The sequence below is a fragment of the Protobothrops mucrosquamatus genome, unplaced genomic scaffold (assembly GCF_001527695.2).
Source record: "Protobothrops mucrosquamatus isolate PMUCROS unplaced genomic scaffold, P.Mucros_1.0 scaffold47, whole genome shotgun sequence".
NCBI lineage: Eukaryota > Metazoa > Chordata > Lepidosauria > Squamata > Viperidae > Protobothrops > Protobothrops mucrosquamatus.
In genome coordinates this window covers 1,735,475-1,753,991 of record NW_015386429.1, presented here as the reverse complement: position 1 = coordinate 1,753,991, position 18,517 = coordinate 1,735,475, and the positions used below count along the sequence as shown (strand labels likewise).

Below are 18,517 nucleotides of genomic sequence, written 5' to 3'. Positions count from 1 at the left end.
AATACATGTTAAAAAGGAAAGGATTTTTATCACACCATTGCAGTCATCTTGATTTGGTTTTTTGGCTTTTTTTTTCTTTCCCTATGGTTGCACTTAGAATCACAGTACCATAGGGTTGGAAGGAACCTTGGAGCTTTTCTAGACCAGCCCTCTGCTCAAGGCAGGAGACCTTGCTACTGTGTTTCCCCGAAAGTAAGATCTATCCTGAAAATAAGCCCTAGCTTGATTTGTTTTGGGAGGTAGGCCTAATATAAGGCCTACCCCCCCCAAATAAGCCCTAGTTTTGGGGCGAGGCACACACCTAAAAAATCATGCATGCCCCGAACCCACTTACCTTGCCAGCCCATTCTTCTGTGCCGTCTTCTGCAGCCAGGTCTGCATTTCTCAGTCACAGGCCTTTCCGGAAGGCCTCTGCAGCCAAGAACTGAGCTATGGATTCAATCCATAGCTCGGTTCTGCAAGAACTCTGCAACCAAGGACCGAGCTATGGATTGAACCCATAGCTCGGTAGTCAGCTGCATAGGCCTTCCGGAAAGGCCTGAATGCAAAATGTAGGCCAGAATGCAGCTGCAGAATGAAGCTGCTCCTTTGGCCCCAGAAGAAGTGGACCTGCTGGGCGGGGCTGTTGGATCCAGAGTTGAGTAAGACATCCCCCAAAATAAGACCTGGTGCTTCTTTTCAGGGAAATATCCTTGGCCAGGAAAGAGAGAGGAAAAACATGAAGCTGACTTGTGCCAGACTAACTCTGGACCTAATTTGATACCAAAGAATTAATAAAGAAGCTCTTAAAAAGAGTGCATAAATTAAGGGTGCATAAGCATTAAAAAAAGTTCTTATTGCCACACATTTTCAGAAGGTAGCAGTAATGCCTGAGACCAGCTTCTGCAACAGATCTGCTATTCCTGGTTTTAAAGCTTTACAATTTAAAATTTCCAATTATTTTATTTCAGTTGTTGAAATGTCATTAAAAATTTCAAAGATTAAAAAAAAACCCAAAACAACTAGTGGAGTTTACTCTATTGAAAGAGAATAAAAATCTGTATTTTGAAGTTTGTTACTGATCCATAGATAGGTTTATTTGCTTGGGAGGATTCAGTCCTCCTCAAACTCTACATAGTAGAGTGTGCATATATATCTATGTCAACATTAGTGTGTAATAGAATGCATTACAATAGTGAAAATTATTTTTATAAATCATTTTACTAATATATGATTCTATGTTGCCTTTTTCAACAGGGATTATGAACTTTCTTATCTTTCTTTACGAACCAGTATTGGTCTGTGGACATCATTTTTATGCATCTTGTTAGTAGCAACTGATGCAAGCAGCCTTGTGTGTTACATTACTCGATTTACTGAAGAGGCTTTTGCTGCCCTGATTTGCATAATATTTATATACGAAGCACTGGAAAAGCTCTTTCATTTGGGAGAAGTATATCCTTTCAATATGCACAATGACCTTGATAAGCTGACATTGTATTCGTACGTGTGATTTTTAAATAAAATATGTTCTTTTACTGTTTTCTTTGAACTTTCATACAAATTTTGAGAACCAGATTAAGCTGATAGTTCATCAAAGAAAGTAATACAATAGTTTAGATGCAGCACAATTATTCTCTTGTTCTATTATTTCTTTGATTATTATTGTTAATGCATATTCTAAATTATTTGTTTGGATATTCCTCATTCCACTCCTTTTCTTCATTTTTTTGCCTTTATTTCTAATATTGAAAAGGACCACGAGTGTTTATTTTTAGAGTGAATCATCAGCTCTTTATTATCATTAGCTCTTTATTAAAACAATTTGTTTTGAAATTGTACTGCATTTCCTGTTTTAGGTCATTTAGGTCATTTCATTATTTCATAGCAAATTTTCTTAGTTTCCATTATTCTGTTTTCAAAATAATGAGGATAAATGTTAAAATATATAAATATGAGACACTGATTCAAATGCTTAATTTTAAATTTGCTAGATGTGTATGTGCTGAGCCTCCAAATCCCAGTAATGAAACTTTAGAGCTGTGGAGGAACTATACTTCTCTGGATAACATACCATGGACCAACTTCACAGTTAAGGTGAATGTCTTGAAAGGTGATGTAAAATTTCATATTGCAGAGCTGATAAAAAAGAAATAATAAATTGCATTTGACATATGGCTTGGGGAAGGTATGAGACATTCAGCCTGTCCCAAGGCCTCCCCCATCCACCATCAGCACTTACCTGAGACTCCCTCTGCTAATCCATGATCATCAGTGAATGGTAACTGGCAATGCTGGTACTGCAGTCATAAAGTGATGAAGCCACATGCAATCTTATTTGATGATTGCATCATGTAACGACCGAAATTGCAGTCCTAATTTGTGATGCTAAGGTGAGGACCTTCTGTATCAGCTATCAAGTCAATGTCCACTGTTAACAATCACAAAGTTTTTCCCCAAGATGATCTGTCTCTAACTTGATCTTTAGGTCTTCCAATAATGCACTCATTGCTCCTGCAAGTGAATTCATGTACCTTGCTGTTGGTTGCCCTCTTGTTCTCTTTCCTTCTATCTTTTCCAGTTTTACAGGTTTTTGTACAGAACCAGAACTTTGTATAATATGTTCGAAGTAGGATAAGCTGAACTTCAATATTTGTTCCTTGAATGAAAATTCTGGGCTGATTTTATTCAATAGTACAATTGTTTTCTTTGCTCTCACAATATTCCCAGGATCTTTTTTCAACACCAAAGTTCAAAACATAAGTATTCTTTCTGTCCTACTTCATCAAAGCGCAACTTTTGCTTCCACAGAAGCAAAAGCATTCTATAGGGAATTCCATTGCTTGGATTGTTTTGATCTTTGCAGGTATAGACATGTCTCAGCACTTAGTTATCTTTTCCGAGGCCTTCATGGCTACTCTACCAAGTGCTCATCTGTGATATATTTCTTGTCTGCTTCTTTCCTTATTGTCAATAGTTGATCCTAAAAGACAGAAACTATCTAACTCTTTAATAAATTATCAGTTCTAAAACTGGTTGTTCTACTTGTTGTCATTAGTTTAGTTTCTTTTTCATATTTCATTTTAGTTTCATTTTTTCCAATTTATCTCTTGACTATTATTACTAGAGTTTGCAGATTCTTGCAACTGTCCTGCATGCAAAGGTGGTAGCTTCAGGATGAATTTCCCAAAATCTTTCCTTGCTTTACTTCCTCCCTCTCCCACAAACCTGCACTTTTTCAATAAAGAAAACAGATAAAAAGTTGGGAGTCTTCTTGATCTTTCTCTTTCTCTTCCCCAGACCCCATTTAGGTAGTGAAACTAAACTCTGCATTTCTATCCTTCTCTCTTGATCACCTTTAACTATTTAATTTGCCAAACTAATTACAATATATGCCTCTGGAAAGGAGGTGACAACATCTGTAAGTTATATAACAATAATAATAATAATAATAGTAGTACTAGTAGTAGTAGTAGTAGGAATAATAATAATAATAATAATAATAATAATAATAATAATAATAATAATAATAATAATAATAATAATAATAATAATAATAATAATAATAAGAAGTTGGAAGGGACCTTGGAGGTCAACTAGTCCAACCCAGTGTTGGGGCATTCACCGCTTCTGGAGGCAGGTTGTTCCACTGATTAATTGTTCTGACTGTCAGGAAGTTTCTCCTTAGTTCTAGGTTGCTTCTCTCCTTGATTAGTTTCCATCCGTTGCTTCTTGTCCTGCCTTCAGGCGCTTTGGGGAATAGCTTGACTCCCTCTTCTTTGTGGCAGTCCCTGAGATATTGGAACACTGCTATCATGTCCCCCCTCGTCCTTCTCTTCATTAAACTAGACATACCCAATTCCAGCAACCGTTCCTTATAGGTTTTAGCCTCCAGTCCCCTAATCATCTTTGTTGCTCTTCTCTGTACTCTTTCTAGAGTCTCAACATCTTTTTTATATCGTGGTGACCAAAACTGGATGCAGTATTCCAAGTGTGGCCTTACCAAGGCATTGTAAAGTGGTATTAATATTTCATGTGATCTTGATTCTATCCCTCTGTTAATGCAGCCTAGCACTGTGTTGGCTTTTTTGGCAGCTGCAGCACACTGCTGGCTCATATTTAAGTGATTGTCCACTAAGACAATTTACTTGATGAGTGACTGGCAAGCTGGAGTCTAGAGGAAAAGAGCTTTAATTTTAAATAAATGCGGAGGGAGTAAAGCAAGGGAAATGTTTTAGGAAACTCATCCTGAAGCTGCTGCCTTTGCATGTAGGACGCTGGCTTCCTCAAAGCCTAGTAAGAGCTAGGAGAGGCCTGCTGTCTCCCAACTGCCAGCTAATTGGGATCAAGGTTTAGCTCACAAGCATGGTTTCCTTTGTGAAATGGCACTGGTGAATGGACAACTAGTGGCTTGTTTGGAAGTCTCTTTGGCATTAAATATGGTGCTGGGCCCTAATCTAGTTACCCCCAACCCTACTGGGCTGTTTTTGGCTTTGCAAAGTTTTTTGCTGCTTGTATGCTTCCTTTTTTGGCCCAGCTAGGTGGGGGGCTTCCCAGTGACTCCTCCATTCCTGAGGAATCCCATGGTCTGCTTATCAACCCGCATGGTCATTTAACAGCAGCATTAAGGAGAGCTGAGTTTGGGGGTCATTAAGCAAAGCTGTTTCACTTAAGGACCCTTATTACTTCTAACCATAATAGAAGGCTCATTACAATCATAAGTCGAGGGTTACCTGTATAGATTTTTCATAGGGTGTTGAGATGTTTTGGGATTCCTATTTTTCTAAATACAATTTGATATGATCAACATGGGGAAAAGTTTTTCTATGATCAACGTAGTATATAATACTTTTGGTATTGATTAGCTTTCTAAGTTGTGCATTAGCAATACTGTCTCATATTCTTTGACCTTTTTAAAAGCCAGTGTGAACATCTGGAGTCTCTCTTTACATGTAGGGCTCTAGTCTGTCTTGAATCATCCCAAGAATGGGAAATTAAGGAAATTGTTTAATTTACACACCCTGCTAAGTCTCCTTTTTTGATATTGGAATATAGATTGACTTTTTTCAGTATGTGTTCTCCAGATTTGCTGGTATGGGTTGGTTAAAATCTTTATTGATTCTTCATCAGTTGTCAGTTATATTTCTGTAGTTATCCCATCAGGTCCTATAGCTTTCCAACTTGTAATAACCAAAGTGCTGGTCTACTTTCATTTTCTAGTACTAAAGGTAATAGGGAATATCTTGAAAGTAGGGAATATCTTCTAAGCCAGACATGTCAAACACAAGGCCCGGGGGCCGGATGCGGCCCGCGAAGCCATCCTGGAAAATGAGGGAACGGCCCCCGCTGCCTTGGCCCTGGCCCTGGCTGGCCAGGAGCCAATGTACAATTTTGTGGTGGCCATCTATGCTGAAATGCATTCAGTCTTAGCTCCACAAGGCCATCTGGAAACAGCGAGGAACCAGGCCCTGCCGCGTCATCCCCGCCCCCTGGGTGCATGCTGGGGAGATGTCACCCTTTGTGAGGAATGAAGAAATGTACCATCGCCTGGAAGTGGCCTGCAAAGGGCCTTCGCCTACTTCACATATCTGGCTTGATGGGCTCCGGGGGAGGAATTACAGTAGGCAGCGAGGCGCTCTCCTCACAGCGCTGAGAGGCTGAGCTGAGTGGCACAAATCCAAAAAGAAGCATGACAACGCCCAGCCCCCAGTCTGCCCGGTTTTGCTCTCCTCACAGCGCCAAGAGCTGAGCTAGGTGGCGTGAAACTGATGAGAAGTGCAATGCTGCCTAGCCCCCAGCCTGCCCAGTTTCAGCAGGCAGCAAGGTGAAAAGCTGGCAAGCTTCGCGCCGCCTGGCTCAACCCCTTGGCGCTGTGAGGAGAGTGCCCGCTGCCTGCCGAAACTGGACAGGCTGGGGGCTGGGCATCATCGTGCTTCTTTTCAGATTCATGCCGCCTGGCTCAGCCTCTCAGCGCTGTGAGGAGAGTGCCCCGCTGCTTGCTGAAACCAGGCAGGCTGGGGGCTGGGCAGCATTGCGCAGGTAACGTTGACTCTCACACTGCTCATGGCATCCCCTCCCCCAGAGCCCACCAAGCCAGATATGTGAAGTAGGTGAGGGCCATGTGCTGGCCACTTCCAGGCGATGGTGCATTTCTTCATTCCTTACAAAGGGTGATATCTCCCCAGCTGCGTTTCTTGCCTGTTGTTCTCCCTCACTCATCTCAAATATTTTCCCACCACTCTGTACTTAGGAAGGAAGAAAGGAAAGAAGGAAAGAAGGAGAGGGAGGGTCTGAGGGAAGTCCTGCCTTAGTCCTGCCCTGCTGCCCTTTTACCATCCCCTTGCCCCCTCATCCTGGCCTATCCTGGGTGTCTCCCATCCTATTGCTAAGGAAGCTTTGGATATAGAGCCGTGTCTCCTCCCATGGAGAGGGAATGGGCCTCCCTCTGACTTTACCCTCATACCCATCTTGAGCAACCTGGCTAAGGACAGCAAGCACAGTAGCAGCAGCCTTGAGGATGAGGTAAGTCACCTGGGTGCCCCCTTGGGGAAGTGGGGCTGGGCTTGGTGCCGTGGGTGCTCGAGGGCCAGGCTGGGCATTTGATCTCTGCTGCCCAGGGCTCTGGGCAGCCTGCACCACCATTCAGCCCCCCGCATGGCCTGAGAGGAACGGTGAGGCTCCTCCAGTGGACCATGCCTTGGCACTTGCCCTGGTCCCACCCCCTTCTGCCAGAGACCCTCAGATCTGTCCCACTCCTTCCCAGGCCCCCACAGGCACCCTTGACGCAAACGATGTAGAGTTTTTTCAAGTTTCTTCCTGAAATTTTTGTCTTTCTTGGCTTTGGCTTCTTTTATCTTCTTGGCAGTTTTCATTGTTTGTTCTCACATCCAGTTTTTTCTTTTTTCTTAATCTTTGGCAATTTCTTTTCACATTCAAAATTTCTTTAAGTTCATTTCAATTTTTTCTGGTGCTTCATCAGTGAGGTTTAGGACTTCAAAGTGATCCCTGATACTCTCCTTGAAAATGATGGGTATATGTTTAAGATTATATTATGGAAACTGGTTGGTTTCTTCTTTAGGCTTAAGTTCATGATCAGTTTATAATCTCTTCCACAGTCTGCACTGCCATGTTTTTGCTGCTATAATAGAGCTCTGTATAAGAAAAATATATTTAATCAAATTTCAATGGACTCCATATGGTGATGTCCATGTATAAAGGCAACATTTTGGTTGTTGTTACCTATGAAGAAATTATTGGTGTGACAGAAATTAGAAAGTCAGTCTTCTGCTTCATTTCAGTTCCCTAAAGTTTAAACCATGCAACCCAACTATATTTTCCTCTTTAATATTTCTAACTTTGGCCTTCCAGCTTTCAGTCTTGCTTGACATGTTTTGTCAATTTCAAACTGAACTTAATCATAAAATCTCCTCTTTTTTTTTGTTTTGTCTCTGTTTTTTTCTTTTTTTCCCCTTTCTGATTTGAATTAATATTTTCTTTTCTTATTAGTATTGATAGTCATTTGTAATGGAAGAGGAATAAGAAAAAGGAAGAAATGATATTAATAAATGCTTATTGAATATGTTAAGGAAAAAAGTTATGGGGAGACCCCCGAAGTGTTAACTAGGTATTTAGATTAGAAATATGGAACACAGTAAGTGAAATAGTTAACACAGGATTTGGATTTGTAGATATATTTAGACGAAAGATTATTGAGGATTGCTATGACTGATTTAGTTGTATTGTAATATATCAATTTGAATATAATTTGAGGGAAAAGAGAGGAGGTTTTTAATGACTTGATTTGAACTTTATGAATATGACTTTGTTTTGTGGACAATTGATTGCCCTGCCACCACGTTGTTTCTTAAGCACTTGTTTGTAAAATGAAAAAACCAATAAAACTTGTTTTTTTTAAAAAATAAAATAATATCTCCTCTTCTATATCAGTGTTTGGAGCATAAATAGTATAGTTATCATTTAAGTGGTCATCCTTAAAGTCTAATTAATAATATTGTCACAGATTGCATTGTAGCCAAGTATTGTTCTTGTTAAACCCTTCTTAACTATAAAAGCTTTCTTCTTTGTTTTTAATGTTCTGAGTAATAAACTGTGATTTCCTAACTGAAAGTGTCCATCTCATTTTACTAATCCGTAAAATGTCAATTTTCATACATAGGATAAACTATGCTAAACATGGGAAGAAATTTGTTTATTTTATGTTGCTTTTAGGCTTTTCTAGTTAGAACTAATTATTAAACTGGTATGTATTTTTGCATATTAAATCATTAAACTGTTTTTTAAATTAACAAGTAAATGTAGTTTGGTCTATATTCAAGCAACTGTGAGTTTTTAATTTCATTTGTGGTGAAATTATAATAGACATAAATTTAACTTCAGATGTGAATATTCTTAATGCAATTTCTGATTTGTGTTTGTATTTACAGGAATGCAACAATCTTCATGGCATATTTGTTGGATCAGCTTGTGGACATCATGGTCCATATTTCCCAGATGTTCTTTTTTGGTCTGTCATATTATTCTTTACAACATTTTTCCTCTCTTCTTTTCTCAAGCAGTTTAAGACCAAACGTTATTTTCCCACTAAGGTAATTGTGATAGCTTTTATACATTTACATTATTTTTACAGTAAGTATTTTGTTGAAGATAATTTGATTTGTAATATTAAAGGCAAAGAATGAATTATTTTGCATATTTCCAATATTCCTGCTGCACCCTTAGTTATATTGATACCCAAAGGATCTTGAAACGGATTTGCATATCTAGACTATTGCAGCATGGCTATTTCTTTGCTGCTATTTCATTTTCAGTCCTGTGACCACAATGTTCTACAATACTTAAGTATTAATTAATAAACCTAGTAAAATATCAATAATATTAATAATTAATGTAATATGAATTAATTATTACTAAGTAATACTTAATACAAAGAATTAACAAAATATCCTAAACACTATGGAAAAAATTGAATCCCTTTCTAAAGTCAGAGACTTGAGAAAACAAGCTTTAGCACTAGTATCCCTCTAATTTCTGAGACCAATTTTCTTAAATGTTAATGAAGTCTGGCATGAGCAAAGGTTAAGAGAAGAAGTATTGGAGTGGTAAGCTAGATTCGTTGAAGGCCTTGGCTAATGCATATTCCCATATTGGTTCAAATTGAAAATAATCCTAAAAATGATACAGATGTTTCTGTCTTATTGCAAAACAGATCTTTTTGTTGACAAAGGAAAGAAATCATTTCTGAAATCAGGGAGTGAGGAATTTTTTTTTTCCTGTTTCTTGTTCCATTTTGGTTTGCTTCTTCACTGTCTTGCTTTTTTCTGTTTTTTTGTATAATAATAATAACACCTGTATGATGATGTGTTCAATCATAATAACAAAAAGCAAAGATAGTACCAATAGTAATAAGTGCCTGAGTGTAATCCTAACATTTGTGTACCACTTGAACACCATCAACATTGGCAAAAACACTCTTAGTCAATTGCAAAAAGTAGCTTTACTTGTGAATGTGGTTACATATTTTGTGTATAACCTGTCAGAAATTTTATAACATGGATGATCTACATTAGAGAGCTTTTAGTGAAGCTTTGAGATGAATATTTGTGCTATAAAATTAGCATATTTCACAAAAACAGATTTGATAATGAAAATGCCTTCTTTACAAATTAGATGAAGTTAAGGCTTAAACAGTTGAAAATATAGTTTTAGATTGTTACCTGATTCAGTATCATTTTCTATAGCATTTGTTGTGGTTTGAATGATACATAAAATTTGAAACTTAGCACAGGTTTTAGCTTAAACAAATGCACAATTAGCAACCCATGTTATGCTTCTGTGAGAAAATAACTTATTAGAACTGAACATGAACAATTGTAATCAAAGTTCTTCAAAGATTAATACATATGAAATACATCGCTAGTACTTTTTAATATTAAAGTGAAAAATTAAATTGATCATAATTAACCTGATTAAAGTTTGAGAAATGAATGATGAATTGAAACAGTGCTAAATTACATTTAATTAGGCAGAAAAATAGCTGATGACAACGAGTATAGAATCTTACTACCTGCTTCCAAATTTTAAATACTAGTTAAAACCCCATTACTTCATCTGTATTGAATATTTTCATTATGTATTGTAAAATAAGAAGAAATATTTTAATTGTTGACATAGATTTTTTAAATTAGTTAAATAATTTTTTTTGCAAGATTTTGCTTTAATATTTATATTAGATTTATTGAATATTAGAATAATAAGAATATTATTAGATAATATTCATAAATATTAGATTTATTCATGAAGAATTTTTTTTATTAACAGATGACTGCTATATCAAAATTAAGACGTTAGAGCATATTACAGAATCTGAATAATTACAAATGTTATTGTCCTTTAGAACTATTTCATTGCAGGTAAGTATTTGAAGTGCCAAAGTGCTTTTATGCTATGTCTTCTTTCTTTTTTTAGGTACGTTCTACAATAAGTGATTTTGCTATATTTTTGACAATAGTGATTATGGTTTGCATCGATTATCTTGTTGGAGTTCCTTCTCCTAAACTAAATGTGCCTGAAAATTTTGAAGTAAGCAAATGCTTTCTAGTTTTTTCTTAATAAACTCTGAAATACTATCCATTAAATCAGGGGAAATTATTTTATTTAAAGAAAATAGCTGTTGATGTGATAGGCTGCTGAAGCAAGACTATTTATTAGCTTTGTAGATGCTTGATAGAGTAACATCCAATGAGAAATTATACTAGTGAAATTCATATATTTGATTGCATATTTCATGATTTTGACTCAAGCAGCTTTCTGCTTCTGCAGATGCTTTCTGCAGCAACGTGAAGACCATATTATAGCAACAAAATGCAGCAATTTGTTCCTGGGCTGGGTGGTGGCCTAACAAAAGCACCTGCCATTTTGGCATGCCAATGTGGGGACTGTGCTAAACAAAACAGGCCAGCTTGTCCCTATCCCACATGGTGATTATCTGAAAGTGGCCACTTCCACGAGGCTGCCATGTAACTCAGGGACATGTGGCCTGTCCTCTTTTCCAACATGCAGTCTGGAGAACTTTTAAAAGATAAGTGACAAGGAAGGTATGGAACCTAGTCGGGTGGAAATCAGGTCTTTGGGACCTGAAAGAAGGTGAAAAGATCTATGGGGGGACCCAGGAAGCAGAGCACAGGGTATCTTGCACTAGGCCTTTAATGACCTTATCCACCTCTGAAGTATCCCATGCTTTGCTTAACAACTGCATGTTTGTTTAACAGTCACATAAAGGGAAAGTAGGGTTGTTAAGTGTTAATCTTGCTTAACAGCTGACACCACTTGCAACCATAATGGGAAGACTCTATTACTGTCATATCTCAAAGGTTATATAACTATATTTTTATTTATTTAAAAGCATCTGTTTTTAAATGCTTCTTGGTATATATGTTTGATTCCTGACAGCGATAGCCTATAATTAAAATTTGTTAAATAGCTTGCTTATTTGGCGGTTCAGCTTTAATAATGGCATAATAGTGTTAAAAAAGTAAAGGTTGGAAACCACTAAAGTACAATAATGCTTTGTGATCATGACAAATTAACAAATTTCAAATATTTATATCTTAAAGTAATGTTGTAAATTTTTGTATTGTATTAATTGCATTATATATGAAATGTACCTTTTTTCAAAATTTAATCTAAACATCATCTAAAATTGCTTTTATTATCATCTGTATCCAGGTATTTATAGTGAGTGTTTCTCTATAAATAATGAAAAATATCTGTTCCTTTTGATAATTTTATATTTATGTTTTATTTTAGCCTACACAGAGTGGTCGTGGATGGCTTATCAATCCTCTAGGGAATAATCCTTGGTGGACCCTAGTAGTAGCTGCAGTTCCTGCTTTACTCTGTACCATCCTTATTTTTATGGATCAACAAATTACAGCTGTTATCATAAACAGAAAAGAGCATAAACTCAAGGTGAATATTTGTTTTCTTTGTTCATTTACCAATGCAACAGTTAACTTAAATTAGAAATAATTACAGTACTGTAGTAATTTCCTACATATAGGAAACATCTAATTCAAAATCTTGTATTCAGCTAAATCATGGGTGTCACACTCGCGATGTCACGTGACATGACATGACGTATCGTGACTTTTTTCCCATTGCCGGAAATGGGGTGGGCGCGGTTTTGGTGTGATTCATCCGGCCCATGGGCTTGCAGTTTGACACCCCTGAGCTAAATTAAAGACTTTAATAGTTTGTAGCAGACTTAATTTATTTATAACTGGGATCATTTATTCTTGGGAAAGTTTCATTTGAAACAAATTTGACTTTGGTGATTGCATGGACATGTATCTTTTCTTGGCATTTGTTTATTATTGCCTTTTCCAATATATTTTTAACTTCCCAAGCTAGTGTACAGCTGAGTAATTTTCTCTTAACATCACATTGATAACTACATCCAACCCTTCATATCTTGTTGAAATCAACCAAGGATTGTAAGGACCATTTTAAGTAAAACTGTTTAAAAACAGTTTTCTATTGTATTTAAAAACTGGTGGATCACAACAAATTGTGGAAGTTCTTAAAGAGATGGGAGTACCAGACCATCTTATTTGTCTCTTTAGAAACCTATATGCTGGTCAAGAAGCAACAGTGAGAACTGGATACGGAGCCACTGATTGGTTCAAAATTGGGAAAGGAGTCCGGCAAGGCTGTATTCTGTCGCCCTGCCTATTTAACTTATATGCAGAGCACATCATGAGAAAGCCAGGGCTAGATGAATCAAAAATTGGAATTAAGATTGCCGGGAGAAATATCAACAACCTAAGATATGCAGATGATATCACTCTAATGGCAGAAAGTGAAGAGGAATTAAAGAGCCTCTTGATTTCTTCCTGGGCTCCAAGATCACCACAGATAGGGACTGCAGCCAAGAAATTAAAAGACACTTGCTCCTGCAGAGGAAAGCTATGGCAAATCTAGACAGCATACTAAAAAGCAGAGACATTACCCTGCCAACAAAAGTACGTATAGTCAAAGCCATGGTTTTCCCAGTTGCAATGTATGGCTGTGAAAGTTGGACCATAAGAAAGGCTGAGCGCCAAAGAATTGAGGCCTTTGAACTATGGTGCTGGAGAAGACTCCTGCGAGTGCTCTGGACTGCAAGGTGATCAAACCGGTCAGTCCTAGAGGAGATCAACCCTGACTGCTCTTTAGAAGGCCAGATCCTGAAGTTGAAACTCAAATACTTTGGCCACCTAATGAGAAGGAAGGACTCACTGGAGAAGAGCCTAATGCTGGGAAAGATTGAGGGCAATAGAAGAAGGGCACGACAGAGAATGAGGTGGCTGGATGGAGTCACTGAAGCAGTAAGCGTGAGCTTAAATAGACTCCAGAAGATGGTAGAGAACAAGAAGGCCTGGAGGAACATTGTTCATGGGGTCGCGATGGGTCGGACACGACTTTGCAACTAACAACAAAGGAATTTTACTGGAAGATATGGTAAATGAAATATTGATGTTCTAAGATTGTATGGAAGGACAACAGAATTAAAAGCCAAAACTTTTAGGCAGAAACTTGGAAATGACCAGTCCTAGCATAAATACACACGTATATACACACACGTAGCCTTTCAAAGGGCTGTTGTTTTAACATTTTGAGGAACAATGTTTTATTTATGTTTTGCTGTGCAAATGATTTGCACAGCCTTATGTTGAACTGATTCGTGATGTAAATGTAAAATTGTTGGGTGATTCAGTTAGTTGTGCCTATCCATATTTGTAGGTGGATTACTGCCTTTTGACAGATAGGAACAAGCAACAAGTGAAGCTAGGGAAAATCTCATCAAGCATCTGGACAATTAGCGCAGGTGCCCTTTAGGGCTGTGTATTCTCTCCATTGTTCTTCTCTCTATTTACCAATGACGGCATCTCTAAGGATCCTTCTGTCAAAGTACTGAAGTTTGCAGATGAGAACTACAGTCATTGGTCACATTCGAGATGATGATGAATCTGCATATAGACGGGAGATTGAACAACTGGCCCCGAGGTGCAGTTGGAACAATCTGGAGCTGAACATGCTTAAAACTGTAGAGATGAGAGTAGATTTTAGAAGGAACTCACATATTCTGCCATCTCTTACTATATTCAACAGCATGGTATCAGCAGTAGAATCCTTCAAATTTGGGGGTTCTATAATCTCCCAGGATTTGAAATGGACACCTAATCATTGTTAAAAAGGCAGAACAAAAAATGTCCTTCCTGCATCAGCTTAGGAAGTTCAGTTTGCCCCAGGAACTAGTGATACAGTTCTACAGAGGTATTATTTGAGTCAGTCATTCATACTTCTATTACTGTCTTATTTGATACAGCAGCTAAAAAAGAAGGTACAGACTCCAATGGATAGTTAGAACTGCAGAAAAAACAATAGTAACCAACATGCCTTCCTTAGAAGACCTGTACATTGCGCGGGTCGAAAGGAGGATTGAGAAAATATGTACAGATTCCTCATATCCTGGACAAAAACTGTTTCAACTCCTCCCTTCGGATCATCGGTGTAGGGCATTATGTGTCAATCAACTAGACACAGGGATAGTTTTTTCCCTTTTGTCATCATTCTGCTGAACACCTAATCCTCACAGTACTGTCTTACTGTATGTCTAAGTATATTTACCCATGTTGTATGGCTGTAGTATTATTATCCTTCTCATCTTCTCCACTAGGCTCTCTTATTGATATCATTATTATGATTATTATTACTCTGTTGGTTAGCATGTACACTGAGAGCCTCTGCACCTGAGACAAATTCCTTGTGCGTTTAATCACACTTTATTAAAAAAAGTATTGTATGGTATAGTATATTATATAATATAATTTATTATATTAAACTTTTAAACAAACATTCTAAATATTTTGTGAACATTACTTACTATGATTTTAGCATGAAACATTTGTGTTTGATTCCACAGAAAGGTTGTGGTTATCATCTTGATCTGCTCATGGTTGGCATTATGTTAGGTATCTGCTCTATTATGGGTTTGCCTTGGTTTGTGGCTGCAACTGTCCTTTCAATAAGCCATGTCAACAGTTTAAAAGTGGAATCTGAGTGCTCAGCTCCAGGAGAACAACCAAAGTTCCTGGGAATCCGTGAACAAAGAGTGACAGGATTAATGATTTTTGTTCTGATGGGGCTATCAGTATTTATGACCTCTATATTAAAGGTAAGCAGCAGAAAAAAATAATTTTATTACAAACTTAGTGTATTAAAAAAAGTTGTTTTCCCTTCCCTTCCCTCCTCTTCACTATATTTTTCAGTCTTTCATAATCTACAGTCAAATTAGTCATACTTTTATATTCATCTCTGTCATAGGTGAATAGTAATGCCTTATATCTGAACCAGGTTTTTTTTCCTAACCAGATACTTGCCAATCATTTATGTTCTAATGACAGGCAGTCTCCTTTTTCAAAAATACATTGGAAAATTCATCTTGTTAAATCTGTGTATTTTTATTTTTATTTTTTGTTATGAGATGGTCCAATCTTTGCAAAAAATTGCTTAATGCTTTTATATTCATTAATATGTTGATTTTTAAAGTTTAATTTGCTGGTTTTTTTTCCAGTTTATTCCAATGCCAGTTTTATATGGTGTTTTTCTTTATATGGGAGCATCCTCATTAAAAGGCATTCAGGCAAGTTTTATTTTTAATCATGTTGCATCTGTAGAAAAAAATAACATAGATGTTATGCAGTATTTGGTTTTCCCGTCTCACTCTGCCCCTCATACATGATGCCTTTTGAGTGTCTTCAAGATGCTCTTGAAAATATAAAGGTCAGGAGATCACATAGCTGAGCTCTAAAGCAGGGGTCCCCAACTCCCGGTCTGTGGACCAGTACGGGGCCACAACATGTCAAGCACAAACAAGCAAAACCCCATCTGTGGGATGCAGACAGCACACAAAACCACGCACTCGCCAGTCCACAGAAAAACCTCTATCCATGGAACTGGTGCCTGTGCCCAAAAGTTTGGGGACCTCTGCTCTAAAGAACATAAGATGGGCTTATACAAGGTGTATTTCTGAATTTCCCATTGCAGTAACAGCCAATTTGAAGGTATTGTCCTAAAACCAGAAAACTAAGTTCTAGGCCTCACTTAGGCACGAAAGCCAGTTGAGTGACTTTGGGCCAGTCGCATTCTCATAGCCCAATCCAACTCACAGGGTTGCTGTTATAAGAAAAATAGGAAACAGGAGTATGAGGTATCTTCATCACTTTAAGAGAGATAGCTAGACAGACAGACAGACAGACAGACAGAACTATTATTAATAGTTATATAGTGTAAGAGTATGTACACAAGTACATGTTGCATATGCGCATACATACTTTTATTCCCAAATCCTGTGTCTTAGCAGTAGTATGTATTAAATTCACAGAGGTCATTGGGAGGGAAGAATTCTCCATTCTGATTATGTTATTTGCCTTGTTCTTCTTAAAACTATGCTAGCTTTGCTGAAAGAGCTCACCTTCTTGAATTTTTACAAATATATCCTATTTTCATAATATTGCAAATAGATAGGAATCCCCAGAAATTCTAAAAGTTTTTAGTAGCTAGTGTAACTCTTTATTACAGATTTAATAAGATTATTATTTTTACTACTCAAAGAGTATCATGTCTAATTTGTAATCAATTTATTTTTATAATTTTGTTTTCTAAAATTGTTTTTAGATATATGTTTAATAATTTTTCTTTTCATTACAGTTTTTTGATCGTATTAAACTGTTCGGTATGCCTGCCAAACATCAACCTGATTTGATTTATCTCCGTTATGTGCCATTGTGGAAAGTACATGTATTTACAGTAGTTCAGCTTACGTGTCTTATTCTTTTGTGGGCAATTAAAGCATCAGCTGCTGCTGTTGTTTTTCCTATGATGGTAAGCAAATATTTCAGTATATCTGCAACTTTATGCATCATTTATAAATGTCTAAATATGAAATTCAATGATAATATTAAATCTATGCAATTAATGCTGTGTACCTTAATTATATTAATTATATATTTATATTAGTATTTAGATTTGCTAATAATTTATATTTAAAACTGTTTTAAAGGTTTTAGCTTTAGTTTTTGTTCGCAAACTTATGGATTTGTGTTTCACCAAACGGGAGCTCAGTTGGCTTGATGACCTTATGCCAGAAAGTAAGAAGAAAAAGGAAGATGACAAAAAGAAAAAGGCAAAGGAAGTAAGTGAAATAGTATTCATTATTGAGGCAAAAGCCCCCATAGAAGCAGTGTTTGATGGGGAAATGGAAAACATTTTCCATATTTGATTCAAGTTATCAGTGAAACAAATGGAAATTAGTTTTTAATTCCTCTAAATATAGCAGTTCATTAAAGCTCTATAAAAGTATGCAAAATGAGATGTGATCGATAGGAATATGACAGCACAGAATATACAGAATATACACTAAACATAGATATTGTATAAGTGTCAAATGTAAATGCTCTTTTCCAAATATTAGGAAGGCTTTTCAAAGATTAAAATACAAGAAATATTTATAGATGGTTAATTGCTTTCAGGATTATCTTACAAGCCATAGTAAATTACTTTAGAAAATACATGTTGTATTCAGGATATAAACAAATGTAACCCAATAGCAACTGTAGATATATTTGGAATGAAATATACTAAAATTTCTCTATGGCTAATATTGTAAATGTAAACTAGAAAAAAAGTTAATGGTATGTAGTACATCGTTTTATGGGTAAGATCACTGTTATGTTTGTTGGCATACTTTTTAATGTGTTTGTATAATTAAAACAAGTGTCAAAAGAAAAATTCAGTAGATTTGAAATAATGCAATACCTAGACAACTTGTATTATTGTATCTTCCATTATGAGGGATTTACATTTATAAATACTTTATCATATAACAAAGTAACCTACCAATAGACAGTATTGTTCCAGTAATTGTATTGTAAATGTTTGAAAATGGCCTGATTTCAAAATGGGCCCATTCCATGTGACCCAGAACATTTCAGAATAGGGCCATTTCAAGGTCAGACTATTTCCTAATTAGTTAAATAGTTTAATCTGTACTCAGAATGACCCGTTTCTGAGTTAAAATGTTCCATAATGAAAAATTCTTCATGTCTGGTTTTTGGCAAATATTCAAAAAAAATATTCTTTTTTTGGTGGTTATTATGGGCCTGAATTTGAATGCCACAATACAATGGCTTACACAGGAAGGAGTTTTCATAAGAGGAGAATAGAGTATAATTTTCTGGTCTGAATTCTTCACAACCCTTCATCCTTTATTTCTCAAATAAATAATAATAATAATAATAATAATAATAATAATAGTAAAGTTGGAAGGGACCTTGAAGGTCATCTAGTCCAACCCCCTGCTCAGGCAGGAAACCCTATACCATTTCGGACAAATGGCTGTCCAGTCTCTTCTTAAAAACTTCCAGTGTTGGAGCATTCACCGCTTCTGGAGGCAGGTTGTTCCACTGGTTAATTGTTC

At 36.6% G+C, this 18,517-nt stretch overlaps 1 protein-coding gene across 1 annotated transcript in view; it reads left to right on the top strand.

Annotated features, from left to right (window-relative positions):
• Positions 1-18,517, top strand: part of SLC4A7 (solute carrier family 4 member 7) — a 46,463-nt gene that overhangs the window by 23,125 nt on the left and 4,821 nt on the right. Inside the window, exons 12-20 of the mRNA XM_015811708.1 lie at positions 1,237-1,482; positions 1,974-2,076; positions 8,424-8,585; positions 10,465-10,578; positions 11,806-11,967; positions 14,963-15,214; positions 15,614-15,682; positions 16,750-16,923; positions 17,102-17,233. Coding sequence (XP_015667194.1) covers positions 1,237-1,482; positions 1,974-2,076; positions 8,424-8,585; positions 10,465-10,578; positions 11,806-11,967; positions 14,963-15,214; positions 15,614-15,682; positions 16,750-16,923; positions 17,102-17,233 — 1,414 coding nt within the window. The remainder of the gene's footprint in view (positions 1-1,236; positions 1,483-1,973; positions 2,077-8,423; positions 8,586-10,464; positions 10,579-11,805; positions 11,968-14,962; positions 15,215-15,613; positions 15,683-16,749; positions 16,924-17,101; positions 17,234-18,517) is intronic.